This window comes from Vespula pensylvanica, chromosome 9 (assembly GCF_014466175.1).
Source record: "Vespula pensylvanica isolate Volc-1 chromosome 9, ASM1446617v1, whole genome shotgun sequence".
NCBI lineage: Eukaryota > Metazoa > Arthropoda > Insecta > Hymenoptera > Vespidae > Vespula > Vespula pensylvanica.
This window is the reverse complement of record NC_057693.1, coordinates 7,427,887-7,445,862: the sequence shown is the minus strand read 5'-3', so window position 1 is coordinate 7,445,862 and position 17,976 is coordinate 7,427,887. Positions and strand designations below refer to the sequence as shown.

The window sequence follows — 17,976 nt, the reverse complement described above, 5'->3', positions numbered from 1 at the left end:
GCTTCTTAGAAATCGAAGACCTCGAGTATGTCTTGTCTTTGTCCTTGAAGAGGACAGGAACGCCCTGTTCATTGCTTCCAAGTTCCGAAACTATGTTGTTTGAATGGCGTGTCGTAGGTATATAAAAGTCGTAAAAAAGAGACGAAAGAGAAATTCGTTCTACGGATTTCTTTTCATTGTCCCTTCAGGGAGAATGATGACGAACAGAGAAAAGTAAACGCGAATAGAATCATGCAAGTATTTCTTTTCTTTTTTTTTCTTCTTCTTTTTAACGAAGCTTTAAATCAAATAAACGACTTGACGAGTTTTAATAGAGCTGTCCCTTTTAATCCCCTAATCGAATTTAATCGTATTTTCTTAGAAAAAATTTGAGATGAGTCAATGATTATTAATCGTAACTGACAAAAAGAATAATAATAATAATAATAATAATAATAATAATATACGAAACGATTTGTTTTTATCGATTCTGTAGCTAAAACGCATCCTATTTATGACGTCAATTGTCTGACGCATCGATAGACCTCTATTGACGACAGATGATTAAGTGAAATTACATATTTGTTAAAATATATAATACGTTGTTGTTGTACTTGTAAAATTGTATGTTATCGAATCGAAGTGATTACTATAAATTTTTGCTTTATAATTATTTATACGCTTCACGTTAGAACAATAAATAAAAAGGGAGTTTCTACTTATAGATAAGGGAGTGATATAGTCAACGTTATATATATATATATATATACATACACGCGTACATACATACATATAGACATATATGCCTATATTAGTAGAGAGTATATATATTATATATAGTAAATATATATATATATATATATATATATATAATGTGTAGGGATACATGCGAATACGAAGAAGAGACACGCATACTCGTTCCTCGTATTATACCCTTTCACAGATACAGGAAAGAGAAGGGGGCAGGCTATCGTGGTTATGAAGGAAACAGACGAAGGAACGAAACGAAGGAACAAGCACGTTGGGTGGTCCTGCCCCGCTGTTTATGGGGCACTGCATCTGCTGGCCCCGTATAAACCTCCCTCGACGACCTGTGTGGTCCCACCTTATGTCCGACTTTACATTCGATTCACTACTTGCTAATGGTAGCTGCATTAGCATTAGACCGTGCCGGACCCGCTCTCTACCCCCTCTCTTTCTCTTTCTCTTTCTCTTTCTCTTTTTCCTTCCGTATTTATTCCTCACGTGTATTCTACACTTCCTGCCAAATAATAGTATCTCTTTCTACATTTTATTTTATATTATTTTATTTTATTTTATTTTATTTTTCTTTTTTTGTTCTTTTTATTATTATTATTATTATTTTTTCCTCCCACTCCCACCCCTCCTTCTTTATTTTTATTTTCTTCTTCCTTTTTAATTTTTTTTATTTTTTTTTGATTTATTTTTTTTGATTTTGCTATCCTACAATATCGCACGTAAGATTATCGATAACGAAAGGATTTTCAATTAGACGCTAGTGTAATTAGCTTTTCGAACACGACAACAGATGTCGCCAGGTCTCAAAGATATAAATTCGATTCGCGTCCTTCTTATTCTTCTATCGATATTCATCGATCATCGATCCGTACGAAATCGATCATTATAGATCAAATCCTCGGATGATAGAAAAGAAAGAGAGCAAAGTAAAACGAAATGAAAAAAAAAAAAGAAAATGTAGATAAAAATGAGAAGTAAATATAAGAGATAAATTAAAAAAAAAAAAGGAAGAAAAAAACAAGAAAAACCACATCTTACCTTTCTCTTTTTTGAAGTTTTTTCCTTTTTTGGATCAAGCGATTCGATCGATCTAGTCCATCGAAAATTCGACGATCTTCCCCGATCCCTCGAGAGTCCACTCGAGTTGGGCATGTTCGTCTTCGCGGTAGGGTGAAAAATACTTGTGCGCCCGAGCGTACCACGGAGCGGACTCGATCAGTCTCGAACCAAGAAAGCATCGATTTCGCCATTGATCAATCGATCCGTACCTCTCGGATAAGATGCTGTCGTCGTCCAGGTCCCGTCTTGCTCGTCGTCTACCATCGGCCTGGACCACACGCGTCGTGTCGCCCTTTCTCTCTCACTCTCTCTCTCTCTCTCTCTCTCTCTCTCTCTCTCTCTCTCTCTCTCTCTCTCTCTCTCTCTTTCGCTCGCTTTCTCCTTGTAGTCATCACGATCTATCCCGCATCCCTTCTCCTTGGTTCAACGATCTTCAACGAGCGCGAGTCTCGAACACCTAGAAGAGAAAATTTCTTATCTTCTTGTCTTCTAATATTACTATTATAAAGTATCTGTAGAAAGAGAGACAAAGAGAAAGGGAAAGAGAAAGAGAATGTATATAGAATGAATATAAATTAATCGACTAGTTGAAAAATAATTACTTGCATTACATATAAGAAATGTACATTTCTTTTTTTCCGATAAGGAATAATATTTTTTATAATGCGTTTTAATAAAAAAAAAAAAAAAAAAAAAAAAAATGTAAGAAAAACATTGAAATCGAAATAGAATAATTATAATCGTAGGATCTTTTAAAGCGAATAACTCCCTCTGTCTCTCACTTTCTCTCTCTCTCTCTCTCTCTCTTTTCTCCTCCCTTCTTTTCCTCCTCATTTTATTTATATTAAAAATGAAAATAATATACATACTTGAGGTGAGAAAAGAATTATAGGGGGCCTCTCTTTAACTTCTTCCTCTTTCTATCTTGTCGGAAACGAAGACGCTGGTTTGCCGTACAACATGGCGACGTACAAAGTTTACGTGCACGATAAGTGGACGATACGCGTGCATAAAGAGTATCGTCTTCGTGGAAGGAGGATGGAAAGACAAGAGGGTAGTACGCTTTGTCGAGAGGGCGAAGAAAGATATATATATATATATATATATATATATATATAAAGAGAGAAAGAGAGAAAGAAATATGGACAGTGAGTGAGAGAAAAAGATTGAGAGAAAAAGATTGAGAGAAAAAGACTGAGAAAAAGAGAGAGAGAGAAAGGAGAGAAGAGAAGGACTCTCTCCTTTTCTACCAGCAGCAAAGAGAGAGGCCACCCACGTCGAGGGCGCAAAGGCGATATTTAGCGGAAGGCAAATCTCTCTTGGACCACCCACGTTGAGACTTCTCCTCTTCTCCTCTCCTCTTTCTTCTTCTTCTTCTTCTTCTTCTTCTCCTCCTCCTCTTCTTCCTTCTCTTTCTTCTTCTTCTTCTTCTTCATCTTCTTCTTCTACTACTTCTTCTTCCTACAGTCCAAATTCCGAGCTACCTTATTTCGATGAAAAAAAGGGCCAAATGAAAAAAAAGAGACTACAATAAAATTTTACGAACGATTCATCCGATAATTCATTTCATATTTTGTCAAACGATCTAACATTTTTCTTCGTAATATATTGTTCCATATATATATATATTTATTTATTTATTTATTTATTTATGTGTATATACAGAATGCGGGAATGCATGTGATTCGTTATAAAAATTCACCGATAAGGAAAATGACTACATCATATCTTCGAGATGATATTATTCGTGCCTGCAAGTTTCACCGGCAGAATTCATATTTTGTAAATTTGAACTAATAAACGAAATCGAATGAAAGAAAGTGAAAAGAAGAGAGATCGTTCTTATGGAAAATTAACGAAATAATCGAAATATCTCTTATCTTATACAATACATACGAAAAAAAAAAATCATTTTTTACACTAGAGATTATATCGATAATCTCCTAGATACTACCGAATCGTCTGAATTTCAAATATTTTTCTAACCTGGAACAAACTGGAACAAAAATATAAAGAAAAAAAAAAAAAAAAGAAAAAAAAAAAGAAGAAAAAGAAAGAAGAACAAAATAAAAGAAAACATTTAGAATTATTCGCATTGCATAATACATTGTATAGATATATAGGTGTTGTTGTTACGGCGTTAAATAAAATGATATATAGCGTCGAAACGGGCCTATTTACGTCGAAAGAACGAAGGAACGTGCGCGCGCGCGCGCTGGCTAAACCACGTTACGCGTGGCTCCGTTTAATATCGAGGTTGTGCGTACGCGTACGTGTGTTGTTGTACGATTGTGTGCGTCTGTGCGTTCGAGGGACCACCCACAGCGAGTCCGAGGGGACCACCCAACGCGCCGCGCTATTATAAGGGGCCGTCTCCACTTCGCACTTTACCTTAACTCGATACTCTTACCCTTCCTTAACCCCTTCACGCCAGGAACCGCGAGCGTGCGCGAGCGTGCGCAAGCGAGAGACTTGCGCGAGCGTGCGCGGCCCCACCAAAACGAACGGCACACTGACTCTCTTTGCGCTCGCGCGCACCCACGTTTCCTTCATTCCTTTCGATTGACCTTCTGGCGTTCTCCTCGACTCCGTCGATTAACGTCCCAACTTATATAGGCATGTACATATGCGTGACGTATGTATGTATGTGCGTACGTAAGTAAGGAAGTAAGTAAGTAGGTACGTATTATACACAAACCCTTTTTCTCACTTTTCATTTTTTTTTATTTATCACTTATTATCTTATTTTTTTCTTTGGGAAGAACGCATCCTTGAATCTTTTCTCTTTTTTTCCTTCTCTCCTTCTTCTTCTTCTTCTTCTTCGTTTTTCTTTCTTTCTTTCTTTCTTTCTTTCTTTCTTCTTCTTCTTCTTCTTCTTCTTCTTCTTCTTCTTCTTCTTCTTCTTCTAGTTTCTGTTTCCTCTTTCTCTCTTGTTTTTTTTTGAAATTATCTCGTCACTTAAATAGCAGCGTCGGTAATATTTCTATTTATTCCTTTTCACTTTACGAAGATCCGGAGCTCGTGCTTTTTCTTTTCTTCTCTTTCCCTCCGCCTTTCTTATTGTTCGCTTTCTTTACCAATTAAGAAAAAATCTTTTTTTTCGTTTCTCAATTCTTCTTTATTTAATTCGATAAGTATAGTGATAAGTAAGAAATACAATAGGAGCATTGTAGCAACTGATTTCTTCTTTCTCGTTGAAAAAAAAAGATTGGCAGACGTTCGATATTTTAGGAAATTCTTGCGAAACTAGAGGATCTCCTATTTCTCATTGAGGACTCATTGAGAATCCTTCGTCGTGGGGAGTCGCGATCCTGTCGACGGACAATGGGATGAAAAATAACGCGCTGGATAGGCTCGGGTTAAAGGCTTTCGTTGCGTACGACCAACGCACTATCTCTCTTTCTCTCTTTGTCTCTCTTTCTTTTCTTTTGCCTTTCATCCTCGTCCTTCGAGCAGTTCTGCCACACCTCCTCCTCCTCCTCCTCCTCCTCCTCCTCTTCCTCCTCTTCCTCCTCCTACTTCTCCTCCTTCTCTTTCTCTTTCACCTTCTTCTTCTCATCCTTCTCATCCTGAGTTCAGCATCATCGTCTCACGGGGATTCAGCTAAGTCAATTCCACGTCGCGTAGGAAAGGCACAGAGGCGTTGGTGACTACCTGGGTGGTCCTCGTCCTACGCAAACAGAGCGCACGACTAGCAGCAGGTAGTGCCGCTAGTGCCTACGGAAATTTACTGACTTTCTTCATCTCTCGACGTACAACGGAAAAAGAGACTACGGAGAAGGGACACAATGCTTCTTGAACACCTCCGCTTATGTTACTCGATCCGTAACGAAGGTTTCGCTCGTTAAAATTTCAAGAAAGAGAGATAGAGAAATGTTTCAATTTCAAACGATAGTTCTTCGTAATTCAGACGTAATCAAAAATAAAATAAAGTAAAGCGAAAGGAATGAGACGTTAATGATAAGGACGAAATTGGCGTTGTTAATAAACGCCGATAGACGATATTACTTTGAAAATGAAAATATAACGCGATCATGCGCGACGAATGTTTTCTTTATAAATCCAAGATATAATATCATAATATACGTAACTCGGTAGTGTGGTTAAATAAATAATTAAATGGCATCACGGTGGTAAGTTTTCCGGAACGGGTCCCTAATAAGGTTCGGGCAACGTTAGTTGCTGTCGAGCGGCAAAGGAAGCGATGGATGCTTCCTTCGATGCTCGCAGGCTATCGCGATTCGTTCTCCACGGATTTACGATCCGGATTCGGGACATTTACCGATGTAAAATCAGCGCCCCTGGACTGGCCGGTACGCGGAGTTGGCCATATTGCTTTTCATTATGGCCCGCGGTGCCTTCTCGAGACCACCGACGTCGTCGCAATTAGTAAGTCCGATCCCCTTTTCTCCTCCTCATCCTCTTATTCCTCGTCCTTCTCTTTTCTACCATCCACTCGGTTAAACTAACCCTACCACACGTATCTAACGTGCGTAGGTTCTCGTCCAACTTCGACATTGTTTTAAAATTAATGATCTATGAGGGGAAAATGCATGTCCCGTTAACGACACGGTCTCCCTCTTTACCTTCTATCGTACCAAATAGCGTATCATAGGTCGATGTCTCACGTACGAATACTTATGAAAACTCGTATGTATGCGTGCATATCACAGTAGATAGTATCTCGATATACCATATCATTCGTCGAGACGATTAGAGATACATACGTGTGTCAACGTTCGCGAATAGCCCTTGGCACGATGGAAAGTTTCATCGAACTAAATTATATTCCACCGCCCCCATCCACCCCCCCCCCCTTAAATCTTTCATAGCTCGAACAAATATCACAAGGAACGATAGAGACAATCTGTAGATAATCGAATATGTCAATTCCGATTGACGTATGATCTAGCAGTATCGATTATTATCGCCGCAAAACGCACAATCGCGCAATATCAGAAAACGAGTTTGAAATAGGAAAAGAGAAATTCGGGCTCGGTCGAATCGTGTCGGTTCTTCGCGTGGGCGTTTGCGTCAAGATCTATCGCGGAAGGATAGATCGCGATAGATCGCATGGACGCACGGACGTACTGGCAACTTTAATACTTATCTTAGCTTGTGTCGTACGTTTTACGATATATTGCGTTGCCTCGGATTAATACACCACCGTGGGCGTTACCAACCGAATACGGAGACTCTACTTCGTGAACAAGGATCCACTAATCACGCGAGCTAGCGGATAAATCAAAATCATTCCTATAACTATCTTAGCTCGAATAATTCTCGCTTTAATAATCCCACAAAAATAAAATCTAGATAAGGATCATATCGTTTTAATATTATTAATATTAATAGAAAGTACGATCAAATGATAATCTCGTTGATCCTTCATTATTGCGTTTCAGAAATACTACGTTAATGTAATTCATTATTTCCTTTTCCTTTTCTTTTTCTTTCTAGTAGTAAGAGAAGAAGAAGAAGAAGAAGAAGAAGAAGAAGAAGAAGGAGAAAAAGAAGCAAAAGAATAAGAATAAGAAGAAAAAGAAAAAGTTGCTGAAGAAGAGGAAGAAGGGTCTCCTTGCTTCGATCGTATCTGCGAAATAGAGACAAACGGTTGGATGGATGGACGGATGGACGGATGAACGGACGGACGGATGGACGGACGGATGAACGGACGGACATGTATGCCGCATTCCGTGTTTATTATTTTGCCGATGGGTGGTCCCAAGAGAAGTCCCGAGAGCCATCCTGGTGGTCGATAGCATCTCTCGCGTCTCTCGTGTGCACGCACCGTTGAACGCAGCCCCGATACAAGCAAACGAACGAACGAACGAACGAACGAACGAACGAACGAACGAACGAACGAACGAACGAACGAACGAACGAACGAAAGAACGAATGAACGAACGAACGAACGTGCCGCATCGCGTCATTTTGCGTAAGGAAGTAGTCGACTTCTTCTTCTTCTTCTTCTTCTCTCTTTCTTTTTTCTTTCTTTTTTTTTTCTTTCTTTTTTTACAATCCAAGTCCTGGAAAAAGGGACTAGCACGTACGCGTGTATGTATGTGGTCTGCATTTATCTGTGTATGTCTGTATGCGTGTTAGAATATAGGTATTTTCTTGTTATACGTGGGCTGGATATTCAGTCGTGTAGGCAGTTTGCAAAAAGGAAACGCTGAGCAACAACAACTCTGGTTATACTTATATTCTTCGTTGAGTTACCCCCGAGGCTTAAGCATGATCCAACTTTTCTCTACTTCCCAATCCTCATATCTCTACTCGTATACCTCCTGACTCAGCCTCTACGTCGTGTCGCCAATTTGAAACGTCGTATATACACGTACGGTTTTAATACTTAGCTCCGAGCAGAAGAAGGTATACCTCTTGTCTTACAATGAAACACGCATTAAAGAGCACGCAAAGAGTAGATAATTGCTCGAGTCTTGAGTACGATAATATGTTATAACCAACCGGGGATATATCTAATATTTTCACCGATTACGATGTATTCACTTATCTCACGTATATTCCTCTTATTTATATCAAACTAATCGTTCGACATTCCATCGATGTGTGTGTGCGTCTGTGCGTATGATGTTAAAAATCTCAATACGTTCGTAACTAGTGGCGTATAAAAAGAATGGAAGAAGAAAAAAGTGCGAATAAATAAATCGTAATAATTAAATAAACATAATATATATATATAATTAGAAAAAAAAATCTCTTTGTCGAAAAACCTATTGAATTAGGAGGAAAAAAAAAGAAAACAAAACGAAAGTTATAAAATGTTAATCACACAGTATCAGTGCGCCTGACATCAGGCAACAATCCAGGCATCGGAGTTAGCGTAGAAAAAGAGTTACACGGGGAAAAAGGGGAGGGGGCCGATTTCTCCTACTGATCTTTCTCTTCCTCCTTACCTCAACCCACCCCCTACCGCGCTGCCATTACGCTCCCATGTGCCCCCGCGGTCCGCGCTGACTCACCCGCTATCTCCCTCTCGCACTCATTAAGTCGATACCGCGTCGGCAAAGATCAAAAGGCCGTCTTCTCTGGTGGACCGCTTAATACCGGGTGGCGAGTTAAGAGTGTCGTAAAAATTATTAACGGTCGCTCCACACGGTGCCTCGTCGGCGATCCGCCGGTACCCGGTGCAAGAGAAGAGCCGTCTTGGGGTGGATCAAAGGTAGACCACGCGGTATCAACGAATGTTTCCATCATCCTGTCCTTTTCCCCCTTCCATTCTTTTATCTCAGCGAGTAGACTGAAAAATTATCACGTAATATTGGATTTTATCGGCGGATTTATACCGGTATACCGGTAAGATCTCAATTATCTATGCATACAACTTTGTACGATTATTATTATTATTATTATTATTATTATTATTATTATTATTATTATTATTATTATTATTATTATTGGCTACGTATTCTACGTTTTGTTAATTATCTATAAGATAAAAAGTATGTCAACGACAATTTAACGAAAAAAAGAATAAAATGATGTTTTCAATAAATCCGACAGAAAAATAGAAAGAGAGAGAGAGAGAGAGAGAGAGAGAGAGAGAGAGAGAGAGAGAGAGAGAGAGAGAGAGGGAGAGAGATGGGAAAAAACATGAAATTATTTGTTGCAACGAAATTTCATGATTTAAAAGGATATCGATTGATACATTTCATCGATCGATACCGGATACATTATTTTCGCCTTATCGCGTATTTTCGTAATCGGAGTCCAGTCTATATGTATTTCATTCGCTTTACTCTCACCTCCGTCTTACCCCAACTCCTCCATCGCCTTTCTCTCTTTCTCTCCCCTTCTTTCATCTATCATTCAAGCTTTCGCGATTCACTGCTTCGGCTTAAAACGAAAAATGCCGCGAGCGTGTATCGACGATACGCGCGTTCAGAGTGCAAAATTATCTGCTGTTTGCCGAACCCGGTGCTCGGCTCGTTGTCACCGTGGGTGGTCGCGTGTTCGTACATATATACATACGTACATACATGCGTACATACACACATCATACATACGTACGTATATATGTACGTACGTGCGTTAACTCTTCCGATCTGCCAACTCTTTCTACTTCTTCTCATACCTTCTTCTTCTTATTTTCTAACCTCTTTTCAGAAGAATACATTGTTCTTTCTATTTCATCTTTAACTGTTTTCTTTCTTTTCTTTCCATTTCTATTCTCAAATCGAACAATAAAAAAGAATCGTCCCGTACGGAAATATCATTATCGATAAATAACAATTCCGCTATCCTTCCGACACCTTTAACGCATTCGCGAAAAATATAACCTATTAACCGCTTACGAAAAGTGTTTGAGGCGTACCGCAAGAGCACGCGATCCCTTTAACCACAACGGTGCATTCACGGTGAGATTTTACATAGGGATTGGGTGAAAGGGTTAAAGAGGGATAGGTAAATTAGTAGGAAGAAGAGAAGGAGGAGGAAGTTGGAAGGAAGAAAAAAAAGTAATAAGAAATATCGTATCTATATCGCCAAGTTGAGTCTCGAGAATCTTTTCTATTAATATTCGTACCTGCTGTTTCGACCGGACACATATGAAGTCGTGGCATCGTCTTTAGGAATTGTCTCATTTCCGGTAGACGATCTTGATTAAAGGATTTCGGCCAGGTTCTTGTTAAGGTCCGATGAATTAGTGGACTATCTTTCTCTCTCTCTCTCTCTCTCTTTCTTTCTTGGATCCTGTTCCTAACCCTTTCTATCTCTATCTTCCTCGTTCTAGGATACGCCGCGTGAAACGCGGTGCGTATATAAAGCTTTCAGAACGGTGTGTTAGAAGGGAACGACGGAGAGGGTAGAAAGAACGAGAGGAGAATAGGAAAAGATGAGAGTGAGAGGGAAAGAGACGAGGTATGGGCGAGAGAGAGAGAGAGAGAGAGAGAACCGAGAAGACCGCAGCGATCCCCGCGCCCTCGTGCGTGTCGCGTAAGGAGGCGCGTCTCTGTGTGGGTAATGTTATTGCTCGAGGGAAAATGGTACCGCGTGTGTGGTCCAGCGTTGTGCTCCCCTCGGCCGATCGCACGGCGCATCGGCGTATCCTAGCAACGGAGAACGCCACTCGTACCGACCAATCCCGTACGAGGTAGTCCATCTTCGGCCATTTTCGGTTATACTCGGCTCTGATGTCATTCGGTTGGTCACTCGCGTATCGAGTCGCGTGTCCAGTCGCGAAAATATATCTTTTGTATATATATTGCTTGTATATATGTGTGTATTTATTTATATATATATTACATTATTTAACGCGAACTAATTCCACGCGTAGATAGTTCCAACGAAAGACTTTTGTATTTCATTTATACGTTAATTTTTACAATGTAGTATCAGTTCGTAGTAGATGAGTTTCGGTCGAATAGTTACAATTAAAATGCGTAACGTTAAATAGTCGTGACGTGATCTTTCACTTCGACGACGTGCAGATAAAAATGTTTTGTCGAATTGGTTTCAACGTGTAAAGTTTAAAGATACGCAACGAAAGTTTTTTCAAGTACAATGTGTCGCGGGTACTCGATGGAACTACGTACGGTCCTGTGTATTCGCGCGGTCCGATCACGCTGTGGCGCTGGAGAGGGGAGGGCCCGTCAACTATGGCCGGCGCAGGCCACGAAAGAAATGTGGCAGCGCGTTTCGTTTAGTACGGACTTAGACTGCTCTAAGCGGCGGTCGCGTACGCCGGTGTCCGATAATAAAGACGGCGGCGAGGACGACGAAGAGAATAAGATACGCGAGGAAGAATATTACGAAGTTGGCAGTGAGGAGGCAACGACGAGAAGTATCAAAAGAAAGAAAGAAAGACGAAGAAGAAGGATCGTGCGAGAAGGGGAAGACGAAGGAAGAAAAGAGAAGACGTGATAACTCGCTGGTAGAGAGAGAGAGAGAGAGAGAGAGAGAGAGAGACAGTGTTCGTCGCTGGACCGTAGAACACTCTCGGTCTTCTTCTTCTTCTTCTTTCTTCGTCTGGCGTTGACGACACACGCGTGTGCCTGCTTCTCCTTTAAGACGATACTTACGCCTACGTGCGTGAACCGGATGTTCGTTGAATGAGAATAAACATTTTTACGAATATTGTCGAGAATATACCATAAAGAATAAATGGAACACGGTATATGGTAAGCTACGTGAAAAGCACGTGTTTTCTCCTCCCTCCCTTTCCCTTCTCTATCTCTTTCTCTCTCTCTCTCTCACACTGTCTCCTTCTCTCTCTCTCTCTCTGTCTCTCTCTATCTCTCTCCGAGAGAACGAACGAGTGTAGCCGTGCGCGCGCGCGCGCCCTGCAAGTTTCGCGCGAAAACGAGCCGCGGATAGCTTCACGGTGGTCGCGCGATATTTCAAAACAGTCCTCGCGTGTGCGCCGCGCGGCTCGTGTCGGTGTGAATCGAGAAGAAGGAGAAAGACGAGAGAGTGAGAGTGAGATAGTAAGAGGCAGATAGAGGGAGAAAGAAAGAGAGAGAGAGAAAAGAAGAGGAAGAAGGAGAAGGGTTAGCGTAAAGATGAAGCGGTAGTAGAGGGGTGGGGGGTTGTGCTCAAGTCGGTCGCGGTGGAAGGGAGGAAGAAAAGAGAGGTGCAGGTTCGTATTTACGCTCGAGCAGCGGTACGAGCAGCTAATCTATAAGCGGGAGCGCGCTCTTTCTCTTTCGTTCTCTTCGCGTACGACGACGTCTACTTTACTACGCACGCTTGGCGCGCGTCAACTTTGTTGTTTTATCCCTCGTTAACTCGTGTTTCCCAAGTTGCATTTTTTTTATCTTTCTTCCTTCCTACCTTTCATTCATTCGTTCATTCTTTATTTTTTCTTTCGTATTATTCCTCGACGTTCGGGTTTGATTTCGTGTAAAAACGGTGCAATTGCAGTTGTGTTTTGTTCAGAGTGCAAACTTTTGTATAGTGTGTAAGATAATAATAATAATAATAATAATAATAACAATAACAATAATTATAAAGAAGAAAAAGAAGAAGGAAGAGGAAGAAGAAGAAGAAGAAGAAGAAGGAAAAGAATTAGAATATACATACGATTCACACGAAAAGGCCAAGAGAAGAAGAAAAAAAAAAGTGAGAACAACTAATCCAGAACAGTTTTGTGAGATATATATATATATATACACATAAATATATACACACGTACATATATATACAATCCTTTGGCCGTATAGAAGAGGTTATCTTTTTCGCGTATTACCGCGAGAATATTCTCGTGTTACGTCACGTCGCACGTCACGTTAAGGTAGACATTCCTGGCATATTTGGCGGGAATTTGAATTTATCGATTGGAACGAGCCAGAATTTCGTCGATTTGTATCTCACGTACTCGTTTATGCGATTTTCTCTTATAACCGAGAAAGGACGACTTTCCACGAAATAACTAAACCTTAAGAAAACTCTTGGATCTCCTCCTTTATCCCCACCTCCTACACCCCCGTGTATAAGACACGTGGAGACGGTGGAGGTGGAGAAAGAAGTGGAGGTGGAGGAGGACGGCGGGAGGAGGGCGGGAGGTGGCGGTGGTGGTGGAAAGAGGAGGAGGAGGAGGAGGAGGTGGAAGAAGAAGGGGATATTAAAAATAGTTACACAGAGCGACGTGCCGGGGCGAATGCATGACGGATCATGGTTTCTGCGTCCGGCCCAACAGGGATCCTAGCGGGACGCCCTTCCGTCTTGCAGACGTCGTCGTCCTCTTCCTCGTCGACGAACACGGCTACGACGACGACGACGACGACGTCGACGACGACGACGGCGACGACGACTATCACTACTACGAGTTTAGCCACGCCATTAAATGGGAATGTTCATCGTTGCGAAAATAATTTCGCTAAGGCCATCGCCGAAAGCAACAAACGACGTCACGAGTCTGATTTATACGTCAGACCGAGCTGGACCGACGCCGCCATCGCCTTGGATCAACTCGAAAAGGTTAGGACGCCATTTCATTTTTTTACTTGCTTGCGTTTTGCTCTCTTCATTATTTTATTTTGTTTTTACTTTCGTTTGATTTTTTTTATTCCTCGTTTTCGTTTTCTTTCACCTCACCGTTTAGATTTATTCATTAACAAGTCTTATCAATATTGGTAACGACGAAAAGGGTAACGCATTTATTACGAATTGTTGTTATATCATTGAGTTGAGTCGAGTCGTACATAACCTTTATTTTTCTATTTGTTTCTATATCTTTTTCTCTTTATACCTATCTCCCTTTTTCCCTCTCTCTCTCTCTCTCTCTCTTTTTCTTCCTTACCATACTCTTTCTCTTTCCGCTTACTAAGAATTCGGCTAAAAACACGTCCTCGACTTCGAAGAAGAAGAAAAAGAAGACGAAGAAGAAGAAGAAAAAAAATGAATAAAAGGTCTCGTGTTGTCGTACACGTAACCGGTATTTAACTTCGAGTCGTGTAATTTCCGTATCACTAGGGAAGGTATCGCTATGTTGTTTTAATCGACAAAGTATATGTTGTCTCTCTCTCTCTCTTTCTCTCTCTGTCTTTTTATTTTCTTTTTTCCGACAGTACTTCTTGGATATCAAATTCTCTCGTATACGGGATTCAACCAAGGATCACACGTATCGTTGACGAACATTTAAAAGAATATCGTATTTTACTTTATTCCATTTAATGGGACGATATCTATGAGAAATCTCACAGGCTTACACATATTGTAAACAAGTAGTAATATATACATACGTATGGTTATAAATGATACAAATTTATAGTCTCCTCTCTCTCTCTCTCTCTCTCTTCTTCGAAATAGTGTCGTAGGAATGTTTCGATTAAAAAATAAGCAAACGAACGAACGAATAAAGTTAACAGACGATAAAAGCGCTTTGCCGTGCAAGAAATAGATAATTACGGTGGTAATATGAAAAGGACATAAAGATAAAGATAAAGGTATAGAGGAAAAATAGGAATCCGAATGTCGATATGAAAAGATCGCACATATTTCAAATATATTTATAGATAATAGATAATAGGACGAACTTACGTTACCATTGAACATCCCAAGAGAGAGAGAGAGAGAGAGAGAGAGAGAGAGAGAGAGAGAGAGAGAGAGAGAGAGAGAGAGAGAGAGAGAGAGAGAGAGAGAGAGAGAGAGAAAGAGTAAGAGAGAACCGAAAAAATAACGATATGAATTCGATGCAAATTATATCTGCTCGTTTACCGGAACGGCGCCGTTACCTTTCCACGAAGCGTTACGATATCTTGGATCGGCGATTAAAGCGGGCCGTTTGAAGACCGAATACGCCTTTCGAGATCGTTCACCGTGCAGCAGCAACAGCAACGGCAACGGCAACGGCAACGGCAATAACAGCAACAAGGAGTAGAAGGAACAGGAACAGCATCGTACCTCCTTGGAGAGGTGAGAGAGAAGGAGTATAGTATAGTATAATAAACGAAGTGGTGCATACGTATTCGTATTTTATAAGGAAAGGACGAAGAACAGTAAGATAGAAAGCGCGCGCAGCCTTGTTTACTTGCTTGCGTTCGCAAGAAAGAGAAAGAGAGAGAGAGAGATAGTGAGTGAGAGATAGATACTCTCGACTAGCTGTAAACTTTCACACACGCGGGTGGTCCAAAGAACAACTGTGTTTCGTCGACGTTTGCGGCTATTGGACTCTCTAAGAAGGAGGTAAAAGAAAGAGAAAGATATATATATATATATATAAAGAGAGAGAGAGAGAGAGAGAGAGAAGGACGCGGAAGATTAAATTGTGTTAGATTTATCGTATTTAAAAAACTGATTCATGTTGTTTGAACTTGTCCATAGGAAAAATAAAATATTCCTTTTCATTAAATGTATCTAAGAAATGTTAAGGCATACACACACACACACACACACATACGCGATGTATTGGAAGGATAGTATTTTATCCTTGTTTACTCTTCTTCCTAGATCCTTCCACGAGATTCTTCCTGTTCTCTTTCTCTTTCTCTCTTTCTCGTGCAGAGAAGGTCGACGAAAATGTGTACGCGGCGTGCGAAGCAGGAACGAAGCGTATCGCCTTTCGAAGGAGTCGGGTCTTCTTCTCTCTCTCTTTCTCTCTCTCTCTCTCTTTCTCTTTCTCTTTCTTTTTCTTTCTCTCACTACCTCATCCCACAAGCGTCTTTTACGATGCTCGGACCTCCCTGAAGCGGAGGACTCCACCTCCGCTCGACTTTTCTTGGAATTTTCTTTGAGCAAGGAAGACGTCCTATTACCTTTGTCTTCTTCTTCTTCTCCTTCTTCTTCTTCTTCTTCTTCTCCTTCTTCTTTTTCTTCTTATTCTTCTTCTTCCGTTCTGGTCGTCGTATCTTTTCAGAACGAATCTATCAAACTGGACGATTGAGACGTCTAAACTCGTTTCCTTTTTCTTTTTTTGTTTCTTTATCTAATAATTTCTTCTTTTTTCTTTTCTTTTCTTTTTTCCTTTTTCTTTTTTTCTCAATCGAATCGTAAAACGAAAAATTTTTGAATTGTATTAAGAATCAAATTCATACATATTCCCGTTCAGTTATACATATACACGTTTTTCAGTACAGCATCATCACGATCGAGGTTCAATCACCGATTGAATCGTCGGCAAAACTACTCGAATTTTTTGTAAATTACAATGACGTAACGAACACCGAATCGAAGGAGACTTAATTGAGTTGTGCGAATCGACCTTTATTCTCATTCCATTCATACTCTCGTGTTAAAGTGAGAAAACACTTTACACGTTTTTTTCCCTTTCGCCTTCTCTCTCTCTCTCTCTTTTTTTTTTTTTTTTTTTTTTTTGATCACAAAGTCGATAAACTTGCGGAAACACGATTCATCGATTCGCGATTTAATTTTTTTCTATTTCTGGATTATTTTTGTTTTTCCTTTTTTTTTTTCCTCGACGTAGCTCGAGATTCCCTAGTTTGAGATTAGACGAGTTCGACGTGTTCCATCGGAAATTGATAAGGATCTATGAGAAATCGTTAAATGGAATGAATCCTCGTTTCTACATTTCTTCTTAAACGTCCCAGTCTCCCTCCTTTCATCCCCCTACTCTCCCAACTACATACTCCTAGCCACCTTCAACCCGTTCGTAGGATTCTAATTAAGAATTTTTTTTTTTTTTTTTCTTCGAATGGCGAGTGGTCTCTTCTACTCTCTTTGATGACGATGTTAACGTTCTTCGAATGAAACCAGTTTTATTTCGACGTTAATATGCATTCGCATCGACGTCTCCAAAAATCATTTTACCACAAGGATCAGCTGCCGTAGATCCCACTTTTCTCTTTCGTAATACCCCAATCAACGAGATTTGTTTTATTAACACTTTCACAGGGACATAATAAAAATGTGAAATATATTTTTTCACGGGTCCGTTTCATTCATCATTGTATACGACAATGCAATAAAATGTATTTGTATTATACGTGGTAGAATATATTGTAGTTTACGTCAAAGATGATCTTTGATTCTTTAGATATCAATTTAAAATTTGCATTGGATTATATTAGATTTATATAATAAAAAAAAAAAGGGATAATAAATATCGATCGACGTAGAAATGATTTATAAACCGGTAATGCAATGACTATCTGAGTAGAGATTCGACATCAATGGATGTATTCATAAGTAATAGTTTTGAAAAAAATTCTGAAGCCCTTTAACCCCGTTCAAAGACCTTTTTACTAGGTACATTTGAACGTATACACACACACACACACACACACACATTATATACACAAGAGTGAGTGTGCGAAAGAGACAGAAAAAGAGAGAGAGAGGTAAATCGGAGTATGTTTTACTGAAGCAGCCATTTAAATACGGTCGATCATTCAAGGAAGAAAAAAAGAGAGAAAGAGTAAGAAATGGAGAGCGAAGATGAGAAGCAGCAAAAGAAAAGAAGAGAACGGCAATAAAATAAAATTGAATTAAATTAAAAAAAAAAAAAAGAAAGGAAAGAAAAGAAGAGAAAAAAGCACGAAAGGAAAGGAAAAAGAGAACGATAAAGATGGTACAAACATTTCTCTCAGTCAGGATAGAGATGATTTTTCTCTCTTTTTTTTATATCTAATGTATATGACCACATACACACACAGATAGAGAGAGAGAGAGAGAGAGAGAGAGAGAGAGAGAGAGAGAGAGAGAGAGAGAGAGAGAGAGAGATCGAGGTTTGATTGCCTCGAAGTAAAGTTTGTTCGTGAT

General features: G+C 39.9%; 1 protein-coding gene and 1 long non-coding RNA gene across 3 annotated transcripts in view; one reads left to right on the top strand and one right to left on the bottom strand.

The window, feature by feature from the left end:
• Positions 1-8,477: 8,477 nt before the first annotated feature.
• On the bottom strand, positions 8,478-10,892 carry LOC122631940. Its single transcript, XR_006327789.1, has 2 exons — positions 10,346-10,892; positions 8,478-9,061 (listed from the first exon to the last, which is right to left on the bottom strand). It is a non-coding gene; the product is annotated as an uncharacterized LOC122631940 (long non-coding RNA).
• A 160-nt stretch (positions 10,893-11,052) lies between these two features.
• Positions 11,053-17,976, top strand: part of LOC122631929 (protein patched) — a 30,985-nt gene continuing 24,061 nt past the window's right edge. For both annotated transcript variants that reach the window (XM_043818164.1, XM_043818163.1), the window contains exons 1-2: positions 11,053-11,939; positions 12,772-13,737. In XM_043818164.1, coding sequence (XP_043674099.1) covers positions 13,432-13,737 — 306 coding nt within the window. In that variant the 5' untranslated portion in view covers positions 11,053-11,939; positions 12,772-13,431. The remainder of the gene's footprint in view (positions 11,940-12,771; positions 13,738-17,976) is intronic.